We start from the raw sequence: 15,911 nt of genomic DNA, 5'->3' as shown, positions 1-15,911 counted from the left end.
AGTGTTCTTTCTCCTCTGTATTATTCAGTTTCTTGTGCTAGAAACATCGTTGCTAAGCCACAGTGAGAAACGGTCCCTTGTGGACATAAGGTTTGAACCATCCTTGTGATGAAATGTAAATTTCTTGTCCATGCCTTCCCGCTACCAGAGAATGACCAACTAACCAGGTGGTAGTCCATTAACACCTGGCTGGAGTGCCAATGTGTCTTAGTCTCTGAAAACTGGTCTGGGACTGCTTTTCTAACTTGAAATATGTTACAGGAATAGCAGCAAAGAATCCTGTGGCACCTTATAGACTAACAGACGTTTTGGAGCATGAGCTTTCAGGAATGTTATACAGTAAAATATTATAACTTTACATACAATGTTGATTCACATATTTTACCGGGACAGTCTTGTTCAGTAGATTTGAGTTTTCAAATGATATCTCACAAGGCATACTTTGTACAACATTTTATCATCTTGAAACAATGGTCAACATGGGATGCAGACTGTCACAGGATGTTTAAGTGCTATGGCATAATTAATGATCAAATCCAAAGCAAGCACTTAAAGCAGCAGGATGTCCCGTTACATTATGCTGTAAATAGAAATGACTGAGTGCTGCCATTGTAAATGAATGGCATTTTTTTGTAGTACATTTTGTGAATTTCACAGGAAAATCTAGCTACTGACTCTACCTAAACTTTTCCTTTCTTGTGGGAACTTATTTTTAAATTTGTCTTTTGATACAGGAACGTTTTCAGAATCCTGTTGGGGGCAGGGGTGGGAGAAGCTCTACCTGAATTGAACTTTTGTCTAATTTTAAGTATATCACTAACTTACCATTCAAACAAATAATTTAGTATATTCATTAGGTAACTTTTAACGTTTATCCTATTCACGTTATCTCTAAAATTCTGTGACTTTAATACTTTAACAGAAGATATAGTGCACCAAGACTGATAAACATTTTATAATTATTGTCTTTAATGAAAATATTGATCTTGATTACTTTTTAATTGTCCTGATACTTTAATATTTCACTTTTTCTTTTTTTGTGAAACTAGACCTTATTTTTACCTCCCTCCTTTTTATCAATAGGAGAGCCAGGTTCATCCAGCCCCAAAACTGGATGAACACACACCTGCACCCACACACATTAACAGAGCAAGTCTGAGTGAACCGGGTCAATCAGCACTGTTAAGCTGACCCCTTATATGTCTCTGGACTCACTGGGCTGGATGAAGCAGCACTTTCAAGCTGACTCTCCTTATATGCTCCTGGGCTCCATGGACTGGGTCAAGCAGCACTTTCAAGCTGTTATCCTAATGCGTCCCAGATTCAGCACATCCCTGTCCCCCCTCTCGCAACACAATTGTACTGGCAGTAACCTACTTGATGAGCAAACCCCACAGTGTTTTGGGCGCTGCAGGGATCTTTAGCTTAGGTAAAAGAAGCGTTGCTGTAGAGTGAATGGGGACACTAAAAACACAAAAGAGTAAAGTTCAGCAAGAGAGAGAGAAGCAAGCAGCTTCTCAAAAATTGTAGACCAGTGTTATTTATCCACGGGGTGGATAAACAGTTTCAACAGGAAAAACTGAGGAAGCCCCCACATCAGAATATCCCATAGTCCAGAGGCTACAGCACTTATTTGAGAGGTAGCAGATCCCAGTTCAAATCTCTTCTCCCCTGCAAGTGAAGAGGGGACTTGAACCAGGGTCTCCCACATCCCAGGTGAGTACTGTAACCACTGAGCTAAATGTTGTGAGGAAGATCTTCCTCTCCTCCCGCCCCAGCATTTTGTGTAAGCATCTCTACATGGGCCCAATCCAGTAGGTGAGTTTTCAGCATGCATGCCAGTTTGGGCCCTGCAGGTAAGTCAGTCAGAGGAATGCCTATATTTTCTTGGTTAAGGCACTGCTGTGTGGCTTAGGTGTCTGGACTTGTGACATGGGTTGCAATGTGCATGCTCACAGGCAGAAACACAGACGCTTAGCACTTAAATGTTTGCAGTAAAATTTCACTAAGTAAGTTTAGGCTCCTGCAAGGTCCCAGGGATAGCTGAGTGGGGATTTGTGAATCCTGTTGGTGCCTGATTCTGGGATTTAGGCACCTGAAGTGGCAGCTAGGTACATAAGTCCTTTTGTGAATCTTGTTCTAAATAGTTTGGGGTATTCTATTTTTAGAAAAATATGTTAATTTGTTTGCATTTAAATTGAGCTTTTTCTTTTAGTACTTACTGACATTGCATAAATTTGATATAAAACTTGGTGTCCATCTAATGTACTGCGTACCTTTCCGAAATTTTAAATTTCACATCAGCAACACGTTAAACCTCCATATAATAAATAGCTAATTCTTAACGTTCTAATTGCCATTACCCAACAGCAAAAAAAAAAAAAGACTTTTAGTCAATTAGCCTCTTTCCTGTCCAAAGACTTGAAAGAAAAACTTGCCCTTGAATTATGTACAAAGGTAGCAAATTTGGCTTGACAAAATAATTGTATAAAATTATTCTGCATATCAGTGATGATTGTCCTGAGGATTTATCTCTGGTTGGTGGGTCTATGTGCTGAAATCTAACTTTGATCTCATCTGGTTGAATGGAAAAATACATTTTGAACTTTCACCTGACAAATTTTTTTTTAATGAAACATTTATGGATCTGGTTATAGAGTTGTTCCAGGTGTGGAATTCCCATTGACTTCAATAAAGACTCTGTGTATGTGGAGCTGCTGCACAGTCAGGCCCCAGAACTTTACTGGGAAAAGCACTTGAATGCGCTGCATTGACTAGATGAGCTAATTTCCAACTCTGACACCTACACTTAGCATATATGTTACATTTTATGATACTTTGCTAAATCAGACCCCAGAACTTTTGATTGATATTAATTCTTCTCTCTCTTTTTTTTTTTTTTTAAATAGAGCCAAATTATGAAGAAGGGACTGAGACTCAGGATACAGGTAGAGATCTATTACTGTTATGTTGGACGTGGAAAGACATTGCGGTTCTTAAACAAATGTCATTAAGGTGGCGTTACAGGTGCAAATCAATACCAATTAAATCAAACATAATACCTTAGTTTTTTAAGAGTAATTGAGCATTAGATAATTGTTAGTTAATGCTCCCCAAACAACCTTAATTTCTGCCTATAATCCAGCTATATTACAGTGTGGAATCTGGGTCATGTCAGAAAGTTAGAAATATCGTGTGTGGCCTATTCAGTCAGAATATATACTTTGGATGGTGGAAAAGATGGGTTATGCTCTTCAGCTAATGGTGTTTATAATGAGACATTAGTTTTGAATAATATTTTGAGGATTATCACCTTTACATATGTCTTTTTAGATAATATCCTCAAAGGATTCTCACCCTTGAGGTCTAACCCAATAAGACACAGGTTGGGAACTTTTTTAGCTCAAAGCTTTTTGGGAGGGCTCCCTCGGACGGTTGTGATGTGATAGTTTAGTATTGCTCCCCTCCACCTACTGGTTGTGTGCTGCCCATTGCCACTACCGTAACCCTAAAACCTTCTCTGCCATTGCTTATTGACTGCAGTTAAGCAAGGAGCCTACAGGACCTGCAGTCAAAACTATCTGGAGCTTGCCACTAGTGGCTCTGCTTTGACCCATTGTCCTGCCTGCAGTGCTGGATATCCTTTGTTGGCATCTCTACCCTCTTGACAACACCAATAAAGTTAGGTTTGTTTATTTTGTTTGGCTGCAGTGTGCTATATTCAGGAACACAAAGCTTCTTTGAGACCTTTGTACATAAACAAAGGTGATTGAAAAGACTCTGATTCTTCAGCTTTTGAGGGAGACAAATAAGAATAGCCACAATAAAAATATATAAAATAGCAAATGTTATAGAGAAGGTAAATCAAGAGCTTCTGTGTTCTCCTTGTTCTTATGTTGTCTCAGAACATAAGAAAAGGAGACAGTCAATTTGATTAAAAAGTGGCAGATTCACCTCAAAATTAATTAAATTAAAAGATGGCAAACTCATAAAAGGAATTTTTTCCCCCACAGCATATATAATCAAGTTGTGGAACTCATTGCCACAGGATGTCCTCAAAGCCAAAAATTTAGCAAGTTTCAAAGAAACTGGTGTTTATATGGATACAAAAATATTGATAGTTAAAGCAGTTAATCGAAACAGATTTGGAAGAGATACTCTTCTGCCTCAAGGTTTAGGTTTCATTAAGTTATGTCGGTGTAGAGCCACCGCTGTAATTAAACCGCTGTTGCATGTCCACACTATGCTCCTTGTGTCAGTGGAGCGCATCCACAATAGCAGCTCTTGCATCGACACAGAGAATAGTGCACCAGTGTGCAACTAGCTGTAGCATGTTTTGGGAAGGATTTGCAGTGCCTCGTGTGGCCTGGTTCTGCACCACATGATGGATGTTTCTCAATCTCATCGTTACCTGCAGCCCAGCCATCTCTGTCAGAAAGCATGGCTCCTGCACTGCTTTTTAGTATTGCGCCGAGCATTATGATCACAAAGGTATAAGCAGAGCTCAATAGGAGAGGAGTGCTATTAGGCTTAGGGAGGCTTTGAAGGAGCATTTTAACACTGAGCCACAGTAATGAAAGTACACGAAGCACGCAAATCCTTCTTGTGTTACCAAACTGACATGTACTTTCATTACTGTGGCTCAATGTTAAAATGCTCCTTCAAAGCCTCCCTAAGCCGAATAGCACTCCTCTCCTATTGAGCTCCACTTATAGGCCTTGTGATCATAATGCATAATGGTTGCTGCTGTAGTGTGTTAAGCCTGGCATTATTTGTCATGCTGTGCTCTGAGCCTTGTAATGATTGCTGTGTGTGCCCAAAAGTAACACATTTAAACACTTTTGAAAGTAGCACTTGGTAATGTGACCAAACTGACATTGCTGAACAGTAACACAAGAAGTCCACATATGGAATGGGAGGGGTGTGTGTGTGTGTGTGAGAGAGAGAGAGATGTGTTGGGGGGTGTAAGAGACTGTGTGTGGAGGGGTGTGTGGCCTGAGTGAGGCATGTAAACATGGTGTCTCTTTTAAGTGCATCTGCAGGGGACTCAGCCATGCAGCCCGCCTGCCACTGTGGCCCTAGTGTGGGGAGAGTAGGATTCCCCCAACACTATGTTTGGCTGTCATTGTGTTTATTTCCTATGGGTGGAGAGCCTTGGGTACTGCTGCAGCCTTGGAAGATATATGGAGGCGGGGGGATGTAGGAAGTGCCTTATGATTCTCTTCCCCTGCCTCCCTACAGTGATTCTCCCCACAGACCCAGCCTCCTCTCCCCACAGCCTCAGTAGAAGCAGCATTCCCCTGTAGTGCAGACAGGAGCGTGGGCAGATGCTATGTGACCTCTCCAGCCAAGCAAACAGGAAGAACAATATCAAAACTTCCCTGGGATTTCAAAAAGGGAGTGGCACTTAGCTGTGTAGCTGACTGCAGGACATCGGTGTTTCAAAACAGTGACCAGTCACAGTGGGCATTGTGGGAATACCAGCTTGAGGCTAGTTATGGTAATGTAAGAACTCAGTGTCTACACTGATTGCTGCGTCACAAAAAGCTCTGTCTTTTGTCAGGTGGTTTTATTATGTCGACATATCAGTCAAGTTAAATTGGCAGGAGGAGCATTGTAGTGTGTAGGCCTCCACTGTATTGTTGACGAAGCTGCCTTTTGTCAACAAAATTGTGTTGTGTAGACAAGGCCTAAACTATAAAGGGATTCAGAGGCAACCTGAAGTTAGGGACAGATGATCTAATGCCTTACACCTTCTGAAGTCTCTGATGCTGGCCACAGGAGGCTGAATATGGGACTAGAATATGGACCACTGGTCTGATCCAGTATGACAATTCTTGCCTACCTATAAAAGTAATGGGGAGAAAACAATAGGCAGAACTGAGGGGGGAAAATTGGTTCTGGGGTAGAGCGAGACAGCTCCAGAGAAGAGAAAAAGACTAAGTAATGGAAGAAATAAAGAACAAAGCTAACATATCATTTAGGTTAGTAACTCTAATGTTTATGCTGGATTTTATTTTAGAGAAAAAATCTTACTCAATGTTTTTTATATGACTGTACTTATGTAAACAATTAAGATAAAATTATATCCCCTTAGTGTATGCAGAATTGGAGACTGAAAAAACAGAAGAAACTGCAGGTAAACTACTTTGGGATAGTAACCTTTAGATATAAGCGACAGAGTCCTGTGGCACTTTATAGACTAACAGACATATTGGAGCATGAGCTTTCGTGGTGAATACCCCTCTGGATACTTAGGATATAAGTAAATCTTCCCAATGCCAAAATGAAGAGATAACAACCCCAACTGCTACCCTATTTCTTCTAGAGCCAAGAGATTTTTTTTTTTTTTTTTTTACTGGTGCATAAGTCACTTAAAATTCACTATCTGAAAACTTTTATTATTTTTCATGTAACATCTAAGATTGCTATAGCTGAAGGATTAGAGAGAGAAGTTAATTTTTCCATTTGTATCAAAAATTTGTTTTTGGTGCATTTACAATACCAGTATATAGGGTAGCTTCACTGTTCTACCTGCCTAATCAATTGTTTTCCCCTATTTGTATAGAGTGGGAGAAAGGGTACTATTTTAAAAATTAGATTAAAAAAATTACATTTTCCTATGAAATTTGGCAGGAGATTCTGGGACATGTAATATCTGAAACTATTTTAACACAATGAAATTGACAGGATTTCAAGCTAGCACCCCTTTGTAAATTAGAATTGTAAATAACACCTTTATGAATTCTGCATTCATTTAATAAAGGTAATTTTAAAGAATGTTCTCCTGTATCATTTGAATGTATCCCCATTTCAGGTAAAACAGCCTGTAAATGAACACTACTATGAAGAAAGTATACAAGGTGAAAATAAATACATTTGTTAGTTGTTACATTAATTATGGAACAATGTGTATTGTACTGTTTTATACACAGAAGATTGTTGAATATTATGAAATTGGGACCCATATCATACTGGCATGGTCACTTTCTCAGTCCTGGTTAGGAATTTTAGCCTCCTTAAAATGAAGTATAATTTAAATAAGCCCCACTGTGGTAGACTCAGTCTAGTGCTCTGGGTAATGCAAGCCTGTTCTAGGACAATGATTTGTTTGTAGTTATCTTTCAACAAAATCATGTACTTGTTTCCATTTTTATAGAGTAATTAGAAATTTCTTAATGTTATAGAACATTATTCCTTCCTTAAAAGAACATTTTTTTTTGGCATTTCACATTTATAAATGTTCTCTTGATGCTTAGCAATGATGTTGGCCCAAAATAATAAATTTGAAGCTAAGAAATGTTGTTCCCAACAGAACCAGCTGATGATGCTGAAAAGGAAGATGAAAGTGAGTATAAGCAGCTGTTCTCTTCTGTCTGAATGGAGGGCTTAAAGATTTTTTTTCTAAAGTTACTCTGTCTTAGTACAAATTGAAGACACTTGTTAAAACATGTACTTGACTGAGATTTTTCTGTTACACACAGTAGTTTTAAATAGCTAATTTCCTTAGAGTTAATAAAAAAAAAAATTATAAAGCAGGTTTCTTTCCCCCCAGGTTATAACAAAATGTTTTACTGCTTACAGCCTCTTGTGGAGCTCAGATTCTGGATGTGGTATTTGAACTCCATGGTTGTCCAAACCTATTTGTGGTCTCATTGTTCCTTAAACCATTTTATACTTCACTTTTTTCAGTAGCTTTGGACTTGACTAAATGAGTCTTCTGCTTCTGCGTGTTGTTTCTTTAACTCCTGTTAAGCAGTGGAAACTGAAAGTATTCAGAGCCTTGCAGTGACCAGACCAATTCACTCCAATGAGACTTACTCGCATCCTTAAGTTGCTCATCGGAGTATCTGTTTGCAGAATTGGAGCCTTAGGCTTTGTCTGTACTGAGGGTTTCCCCTGAGTTCAGCTACTGATGGGCAGTGCCAAGAGTAGCTGAACCAATCAAACCTCCAGAGGTTAGAAAAAGATAAAATGATATACTGTAAGTCACAGTTTGCAACTGGTGCCACGTACCTGTGTCAAGTAGACTAAGCTCTACTGGTGCAAGTAGTCTCTGTGTGTCAAAGGGTGGCCGCCACCTTGGTCCCCGCCTCCTGGCTTCAGGGTGGCCCTGCGAGGGTCCTCCTGTCTCGATTTCCCTCTTTCATGCACTGTCTGTTCCCCTTCTCCAAAGAGGCCCATTTGCCGTCCCACATTCTCCACCATATTTGATAAGATGACTCCTGCCTGGGGTGCTCTCCAGTTGCAGGTTTAAGGCCTGGTCTGCATTGGGGGGTGGGAGGGAATCGATCTAAGTTATTCAGCTTCAGCTACGTGAACAACGTAGCTGAAGTCAACGTACTTAGACCGCATTGTCTTCACTGTGGTGAGTTGACTGCTGCCGTTCCCCCGTCGACCCCGCTGCGCCTCTCACGGTGGAGGAGTACAGGAGTCAACGGGAGAGCGCGATAAATCAACCCCCACTGGATCGATCACTGCCCGCCAATCTGGCGGGCAGTGTAGACATACCCACAGTATAACAGACTTACCTGCTTCAATTTCCCCTTCTCTTAGAGTCCCTAATAATTCCACACACATTGTCCACATGTAAATTGCCCTTTGCGGGTTAATTTATTATAAAAGTTCCACAACAATAGACCAATATTCCCCCCATAGTACGGGAAATCTTTCAAGTCCCACTATTCCATGAATCCTGGCATCTTTCATGATGCTCCTGCTCTCTGGCACAGGCTGGTATAGTATAAAATTGAGCATTAGTCAGGAAATTGAAAAGCATTGGCTCGTATAGCAATATTAGCTCTGCCATGTAGTACAGTTTCTATACAACACAGTTGTTACTAATGGTTTTGGGAAACTTCTAACCTTTTGACATTTTCTTATTTGAAATTGTCTTAAATTTTTCACCTTGAATGCATGCGTAAAGAGGATGGATGGTCCATTGGTTGAGGGCTTGTTTGAGAATCAGACACAACTTCATAGAACTTTCCTTATCTCGGTTCTCTTCCTGCGAGGTTTTCCATGGGAGGGATAATATGAGCCTTAGAAATTAGCCTTCTCTTTTTGTTGCAGGTTTAACAAGTGTAGAACTTACTTTAGGTATTGCTACAAATAGTCTGTCTTCTTAGCTGCAGGGGCGCTTCCAGAACCAGTAAATGAAGATACAGAGCCAGGTATGTTTTCTAATTATAGTCTTAAACGCCTATGAGAGATGGATTTTTTGAAGTATTTGACCCTAAAACAGCTAATTGGTTTTTTGTTTTGTTTTGTTTTTGCATACCTTGAACTCTAGATGAAATTCCTGAGGATGTTGAAATTAATAAAAATCAATCAAGTATGCATATTTTGTAAAAGTAATTATTTTCATGTTCAAATTGCCATATCTGTCAGTTAAATGTAAAAGGAAGGGATGTAATTAATTAATGTTTCCTGCAGTGCATTACAAGAAATATTTGAGGTTTCAGATCTCCCAACAGAAAGAGAGTTAATTTTGCCCACTGACACACTAACTGTTAAATAAATGTTTTAATTATTTGCAGAAATGTATTTGCATTTGATTTAAAAAAATTAATACATAGACTCTTAATTTGTTATTGTTGCCATGTTGGTCCCAGAATATTCGAGAGACAAGTTGCATGAGGTAATATCTTTTATTGAGCCAACTTCTGTTGGTGAGAGAGAGAAGTTTTAAGTTGGTCCAGTAAAAGATATTTCCTCACCAATCTTGTCTCTCTTTATTTTGAAGGCTGTTTGAAAAGATTTAAGTTTGAAAACCTTTATATTTGTGGCTTTGGTGTTGCTGGCTACATTCTTGTTTCACTGAACTTAATACAAAGTGACTTAATATGTCAGCTCACTGTGAGGAAAAACGATAAAAGTTTTACTCTGTCCGTGCTCAGTCAGTGCTTCCAGTGAACTAAATTGGAGTTTTCCTGACTAATGCCTACAGGATTTGACCGTATATTAATGTAGTTTTCTTCCTATGAAACTGTTTTAGTTTAATGAACTTAAAAAATCTTGCTGTAATATAACTAACTGAAAGTGTATATTACTGTTGGTACTTCATATTACAATTATTTAAGCTTTTATATATAGTTCTGTTTTACTGAAAACGAGATATTTATTGTAGTGGAGAGACATTAAAACTATTGCACATAACAGTTGTTAATAAGTAATATCTAGTATCACATTTGTACCCATCTGTTGGGTTTGCAGTTAGAGTGATAAAAAACTCATGCACACAATACTGTAAGTGTAATATACACCTTAATTTTCTTTGTAACAGAGGAAAAAGAACATACAGAAGACACTGTTGCTGCTGGACCTCAGGAAACAGGTTTGTGTAGTAATTCTTCTGCAATAAATCTGACCTAATTTTTTTTAGCGAATATTTCTATTGTGAAACTCTAGAACTGTGGCTGCTGTGAAATGGAGTCCTGTTTTATAATTAGGCAGAGATGAACTAAATTCTTTTTTCTGTTTCCAGATTTGTTCTGCAAAGGTTAACAGTGTTACAGTTCATGGCTCTTTTTAAAGCTTTTAGCGTGGTCATTTTTGTAATAACACCTTTGCTATAATAAATATTATCAAACAATGAGGCTGAGTGACAAGAGGTATATATTTTTGGCTTTAAATACAAAAGGACATAAGAATAGTCATACTTGGTCAGACCACTGGTCCATCTAGCCCAGTATCATGTCTTCCAACAGTGGCCTATGTCAGATGCTTCAGAGAGAATGGACAAAACAGGGCAATTATTGAGTGATCCATCCCTATTGTACAGTCCCAGCTTCTGGCAATAAAATACAGTAACACAGTTTTTAAAATTTTAATGTGTGTAAATAAGTGAAAAGCATACATACTGAAAAAGTGCATGGTCAATGTACACACACATTTCATATAATGGGGCCAGTGTCTCCATTACGTACCCCTAGCAAAAGCCCACTTCTTGCCACGCGCTCTAAAATAATCTGTTCAGAAAGGTATTTTGAACGAGTAGCTTGTGTTAATGAAATAGTTACTACTAAAATGACCTGTACGTGATTATTTCAGTTTTCAAAACAGATATATGTAATTGCTGCAAAATTTGATTTACAGAAGTTCCTGTTGAAGCAGAGAATTACTCAAATGATGATCTAGTGGGTAAGTTAATTTTTAGTGTTATTTTTGTAATAAGATTAAACCTTTCACAGTAGTAAAATTATGAAGAGGAGTGTGTGTGTGTGTGTGTGTGTGTGTGTGTGTGTGTGTGAGAGAGAGAGAGAGAGAGAGAGAGAAAAGTATAGGTATTCAAATATTATGACTTGAATTTGCTTTCTGTTTCTGAAGTAATAGTCTTATCTTGGTCTGAATAAATCCTAAGGCTGTTATTATTGAGTTAACAGGAAGTAACTTCAGAATATTATTCCAATTAGTTTTAGTTCAAATTTTAACGAATAAGAAAAAAATAGCCAAAATAAAAATGGACTGTTCAACTGATGAAGACGTAAAAATAAAAATGTGTGTATTTGAAGAAAGCAATGCATTCTTTAGTGTAATTTTAGGTCCTGGTCTGAAAAGAAGACCTTTTATGACAGGGATGGGCAAACTTTGTGACTCAAGGGTCACATCTTGGTATAGAAATTCTATGGTGGGCTATGAATGCTCATGAAGTTGAGGTGTGGGATTGGGCGAGGGCTCTGGCTTGAAGTCCGGGCTTTGGGGTAGGGCCAGAAATGAGGAGTTCAGGGTGTGGGAGAAGGACTCTGTGCTGGGGCAAGGTAGTAGGGTGCGGGGATGTGTGTGAGGGCTCCAACTGGGGCTGCAGGCTCTGGGGTGGGGCTGGGGATGCGGGGTTTGGGATGCAGGAGGGTGTTCTGTGCTTGGACAGAGGGGTTTGGAGGGGGGAGGGGGGTCAGGGTTGGGGCAGCAGGTAGGGGCATGGGCATGAGTGGCTTGGGAGTGCAGGCTCTGGGCACTGCTTACCTCAAGCAGCGACATGTCTCTCCACCTCCTACACAGAGGCACGACCAGGAGTGTTCTGCTGCATGCTGCCCCATCTGCAGGCGCTGCCCCTGCAGCTCCCATTGGGCATAGTTCCTGGCCAATAGGAGCTGTGGGGGCAGTGTGCAACACGGAGCCCCTGGCTGCCCTTATGTGCAGGAGCCAGATGGGGACATGCCGCTGCTTCCAGGAGACGTGCAGAGTGGCCCCTGACCCTGCTCCGTCTGGAGCACCAGAGTGGGGAAAGCTCCAGACCCCGCTCCCCGCCAGGAGCTCGAGGACTGGATTAAAACAGCTGGATATGGCCAGCGGGCCACGGGTGACCCATGGGCTGTAGTTTACTCATCCCTGTTTTATGACATGCTACTTTGAGTATTTTTATCTTAGTCATCAGTTAACCAGACCACCACAGTACTTCCAGTTCCTCCATCCATTATCTAAATGGACAGTGTGATGCATAGTGTTTGTCAGACCCATAAATATGCTCCATATGTTCAGAATTTAGTACCTTTTGACATTTACTTCTAGAGATGGGTACATGGTTTTGTTCCTTCCTTACTATCCAATGAATTGAGCCCCATGCACATACTTTCCTTCTGTCCTGCTTTCAGAGTTCAACACCAAACATTGCCAGTTTTTTTTTTAATGGATCAGATAAGTTGTAAGAAGTACAGTGCAGAATCTCACATGAACCAATGGATAGACCTTGTAGTCCAGAGGGGGATCAAATGTGCCCATCTGACTGGGCAGCTCTGGGGGCCCCAGCATAATTTTAGTCCGCCCTTTGGTAGACAGCTGTCTAATGGATGGCACCTCCCTGGGCTACTCAGAATCTCTGAAGTATTGTGTTGGTCCCATCCCTAGCTATGTCCTGGAATACCCCCTTCACTAGAGCTTGCCAGGCATCCTTAAAAGGCAACTTCGTGGATGTCCTCCACTGTACCTGTCCTGCAGGAATCTGCCTCTGGCAGGGTTCAAGACTTTTATGCCACTCCAGCTCTTTCATCTGGCATAAAGGGGTGCAGTAGAGGTGAACATCTGATCCTTTCTTTCTTTCTTTTTCTTTCTCTGTCACTGTCTGTGTATCTCCTGGTTGCAAGTCTGTTGTCTTTTGGTCAATCAATTAGACACACTCTTCAATTTGTACCATTTAGAATTTGTCAACTTTATGTTTGTCTTCAGTTGCAAAATACTGTGTGGGTTTATTTCCTGGAACAAGACAAAGACAATCATCCTTGTTCAGTTTTGAAAAAGTGCTATGAGATTTTGGACATGAGCTAGTCGATTTGTTTAGTTTTGTTTCTATTCCTCTTTTGATTAATACTTCATCCTGAAACTGTTGGGTATCTTACATAATACCTGATATCTCAGATATTTCATATGCAGGCTATATTTCTGGTTAAAGTTTTCACTATACTATTATTTTAATCCTCTGTATTTTTAAATGCAGTGAAATTCTATTCAGTGAACAAGTGGTTCAGTGGTAAAATTGTTGCCTATTATACAAGATACCTGCATCTGTTTGACTCCTGGTCAATGCAGCAGTGGCTGTGGTAGTCCAAAGATCCAAGAACCCTATGTTGTGGCTTTTTACAAATCACAGTTGTGAAGTGGTTAGTGCGCTAAATTTGCATAATGAACCTTGACTAAGGGAATCTAAAATGTTTGTAGTAGTACATAATCCCATATTGGCTATGAGGTTTATCCAGCAAATGTATCGTTAATCCTGGAACGATACATTCCACTGCTTATGACATGGTATGAGCATTGATCTGAGATTTACCTAAAAATGCAGTTTAATTAATTGTTTAACAATAGCTGTTTTAGAAAAAGTTTATAAACTGAATAAGGTATGACTGACTGAGAGTAAATTCAGTGAAGATGGTATCCAGATTTGGTATGTTTTTGTTTTGAGGCTGCACCCTTAGTCCAAGGAAAGATACTTGTTGTCAAGGCTGATTTGTTCCATGGTAATGTTACTACTTCCTACTTTAGTGCAAATGCAATACTGTATGGTAGTACAAATAATACAGAAGCTAACATTTTATGGCTCTGGTGCAACTAGTCCATAATTTTCAAAGTAGAGAATTGTCCTGCTTGCATAATATTCTTCTGACTGGTACAAAATGTAGTAACATCATCCCATTGTGTGATTTGCATACTGTTTTGATGCTTAATTCAAATTCCAATCATCAACTCAGATGTTGATTTTGATTTTGGTAGATGGCATTCCTGTAATTTAGGATTACTTCTGATGTGATTTCTGCCTCATAATTGTGTCAGTGAACGTTTCCATTATTTGCTCAAAGTAATTTGGCTTATGTTAAATACTAGCGGCTGATTCTCCTATCTTTCCACATATATAACTATGTAATCCCTACTACTGTTAATGGAAGCATGAGTGGATCATGTGGCAGAACTGGGCCCTAATTGTTTACTGTGTGTTCCTTACATTCTGGTTTAAAGAGAAGCCTTTAAGTCCGTTACAGATTTTAATAAACCATGTAGAGACTGGCTCAGAGGTAGGCTATGACATGGTTTTCTGCCAGCATGGTATTGTGTGTTGTGGGCTTTTTTTTTTTTTTTTTTAATTGTGAGGGGGAGAGAGTCTGGTAAATTCCTGTCTGGAGAAATTGTGCTTTGCTGCTGTAACCCACACACCTACTGCGTGTGGTGTTCTGTCCCATGTAATGGCACTGAGACCACAGAGAGAGAGAGAGAGAGAGACTGCTCTACAGCCTTAGCTAACAGCGAGTTGGCTTTTAGCTCATGCAGTAAGCTCCAGAGGTCCCAGGTTCAATCCCGCCCACCACCGAAAGGGGTCTGTCAGTGTTACAAGTGGGGGCTTGTCCGGGATTTCGGCTGGGAAGTATATGAAGCTTGGGATATGCTTCCTCAGCTAGGAGATGTATGTAACCCACACACCTACTGAGTGTGGTGTTCTGTCCTATCCAGTGGCGCTGAGACCAGAGAGAGAGTGAAGGAGTCTGTTACAGCCTTACCTAACAGGCAGCTGGCTTTTAGTTCATGCACTAAAGGCTCATGCACTAAGCCCCAAAGGTCCCAAGGTCAGTCCCGCCTGCTGACAGCCGAGGTCTGTCGGTGTTACACTACCAGTACAGAAAATGCCAGTAGCTAACACAGTTTGACTCTTAGTGTTTTGGTCACAGTAAATACCCCTTTTTTTTAAGGTAACTTTCTCTGTCCCTTTAAAATATGAGAAATAATACTGGCAAAAGAAAGTAACAACAAATTTAGTTTAGCATAGCAAACGTGTTTTAGTACCTGCGTAGACAGGTCTTCCTCTCTATATTTGCCTTTGTATTTTTATTCATTACAGTAACTGAAGTTAAGGGTAGTTTAGATGAAAGAGTAGAAGACATTTACCATTCTTTTAAGCAAGTCTAAATTGATTTGCATTCAGAGTTTTAGAAATCTCATATAGTACAAATGAAAAGGTCCAATTGTTTAATTACTTCAGATTTGTCATGGTTCCCATGCTGATGATTTTAGGGTTATCCTTCTGTTGTATGTTTTACATTTAATGCAGCCCTTCTCAAACCGAGATTGGCCTTCTGGTGGATGTTGCTTCTCTTCTGGGAAACTCTGGGAAATGTAAGAGGAAGAGAATATATTTTTCTTTCTCCTTAGGACTTGGAATAAACTAGAGCTTGTTAATTTAACTTTTGCTATGCTAAACTAAATTTGTTGTTACTTTCATGATTACTAAATATATTATCTGACTATTCAAAATGAAATGACCCACTCAACAAAAAGAAACAGGCTACCCTGTCTATATGTACAGTATGTAAGAAAAAGATTAAGTATTTTTCCTTGCTCAGATGAGAAACTTTAAGAGTGGAAAATCTTGATCTAATTGCATAATACTTTTGAAGAAATACATATTGTAAAAACTTAGTTTTATGTCA

At 39.6% G+C, this 15,911-nt stretch overlaps 1 protein-coding gene across 3 annotated transcripts in view; it reads left to right on the top strand.

Moving 5' to 3' along the window:
* Positions 1–15,911, top strand: part of ASPH (aspartate beta-hydroxylase) — a 211,246-nt gene that overhangs the window by 86,126 nt on the left and 109,209 nt on the right. For all 3 annotated transcript variants that reach the window (XM_030553157.1, XM_030553158.1, XM_030553156.1), the window contains 8 exons: positions 2,910–2,948; positions 6,098–6,141; positions 6,821–6,863; positions 7,316–7,348; positions 9,129–9,173; positions 9,293–9,334; positions 10,286–10,336; positions 11,098–11,142. In XM_030553157.1, the coding sequence (XP_030409017.1) occupies positions 2,910–2,948; positions 6,098–6,141; positions 6,821–6,863; positions 7,316–7,348; positions 9,129–9,173; positions 9,293–9,334; positions 10,286–10,336; positions 11,098–11,142 (342 nt within the window). The remainder of the gene's footprint in view (positions 1–2,909; positions 2,949–6,097; positions 6,142–6,820; positions 6,864–7,315; positions 7,349–9,128; positions 9,174–9,292; positions 9,335–10,285; positions 10,337–11,097; positions 11,143–15,911) is intronic.

This window comes from Gopherus evgoodei, chromosome 2, assembly GCF_007399415.2.
Source record: "Gopherus evgoodei ecotype Sinaloan lineage chromosome 2, rGopEvg1_v1.p, whole genome shotgun sequence".
NCBI classification, from domain to species: domain Eukaryota; kingdom Metazoa; phylum Chordata; order Testudines; family Testudinidae; genus Gopherus; species Gopherus evgoodei.
This window is presented reverse-complemented; position numbering and strand designations above follow the sequence as displayed.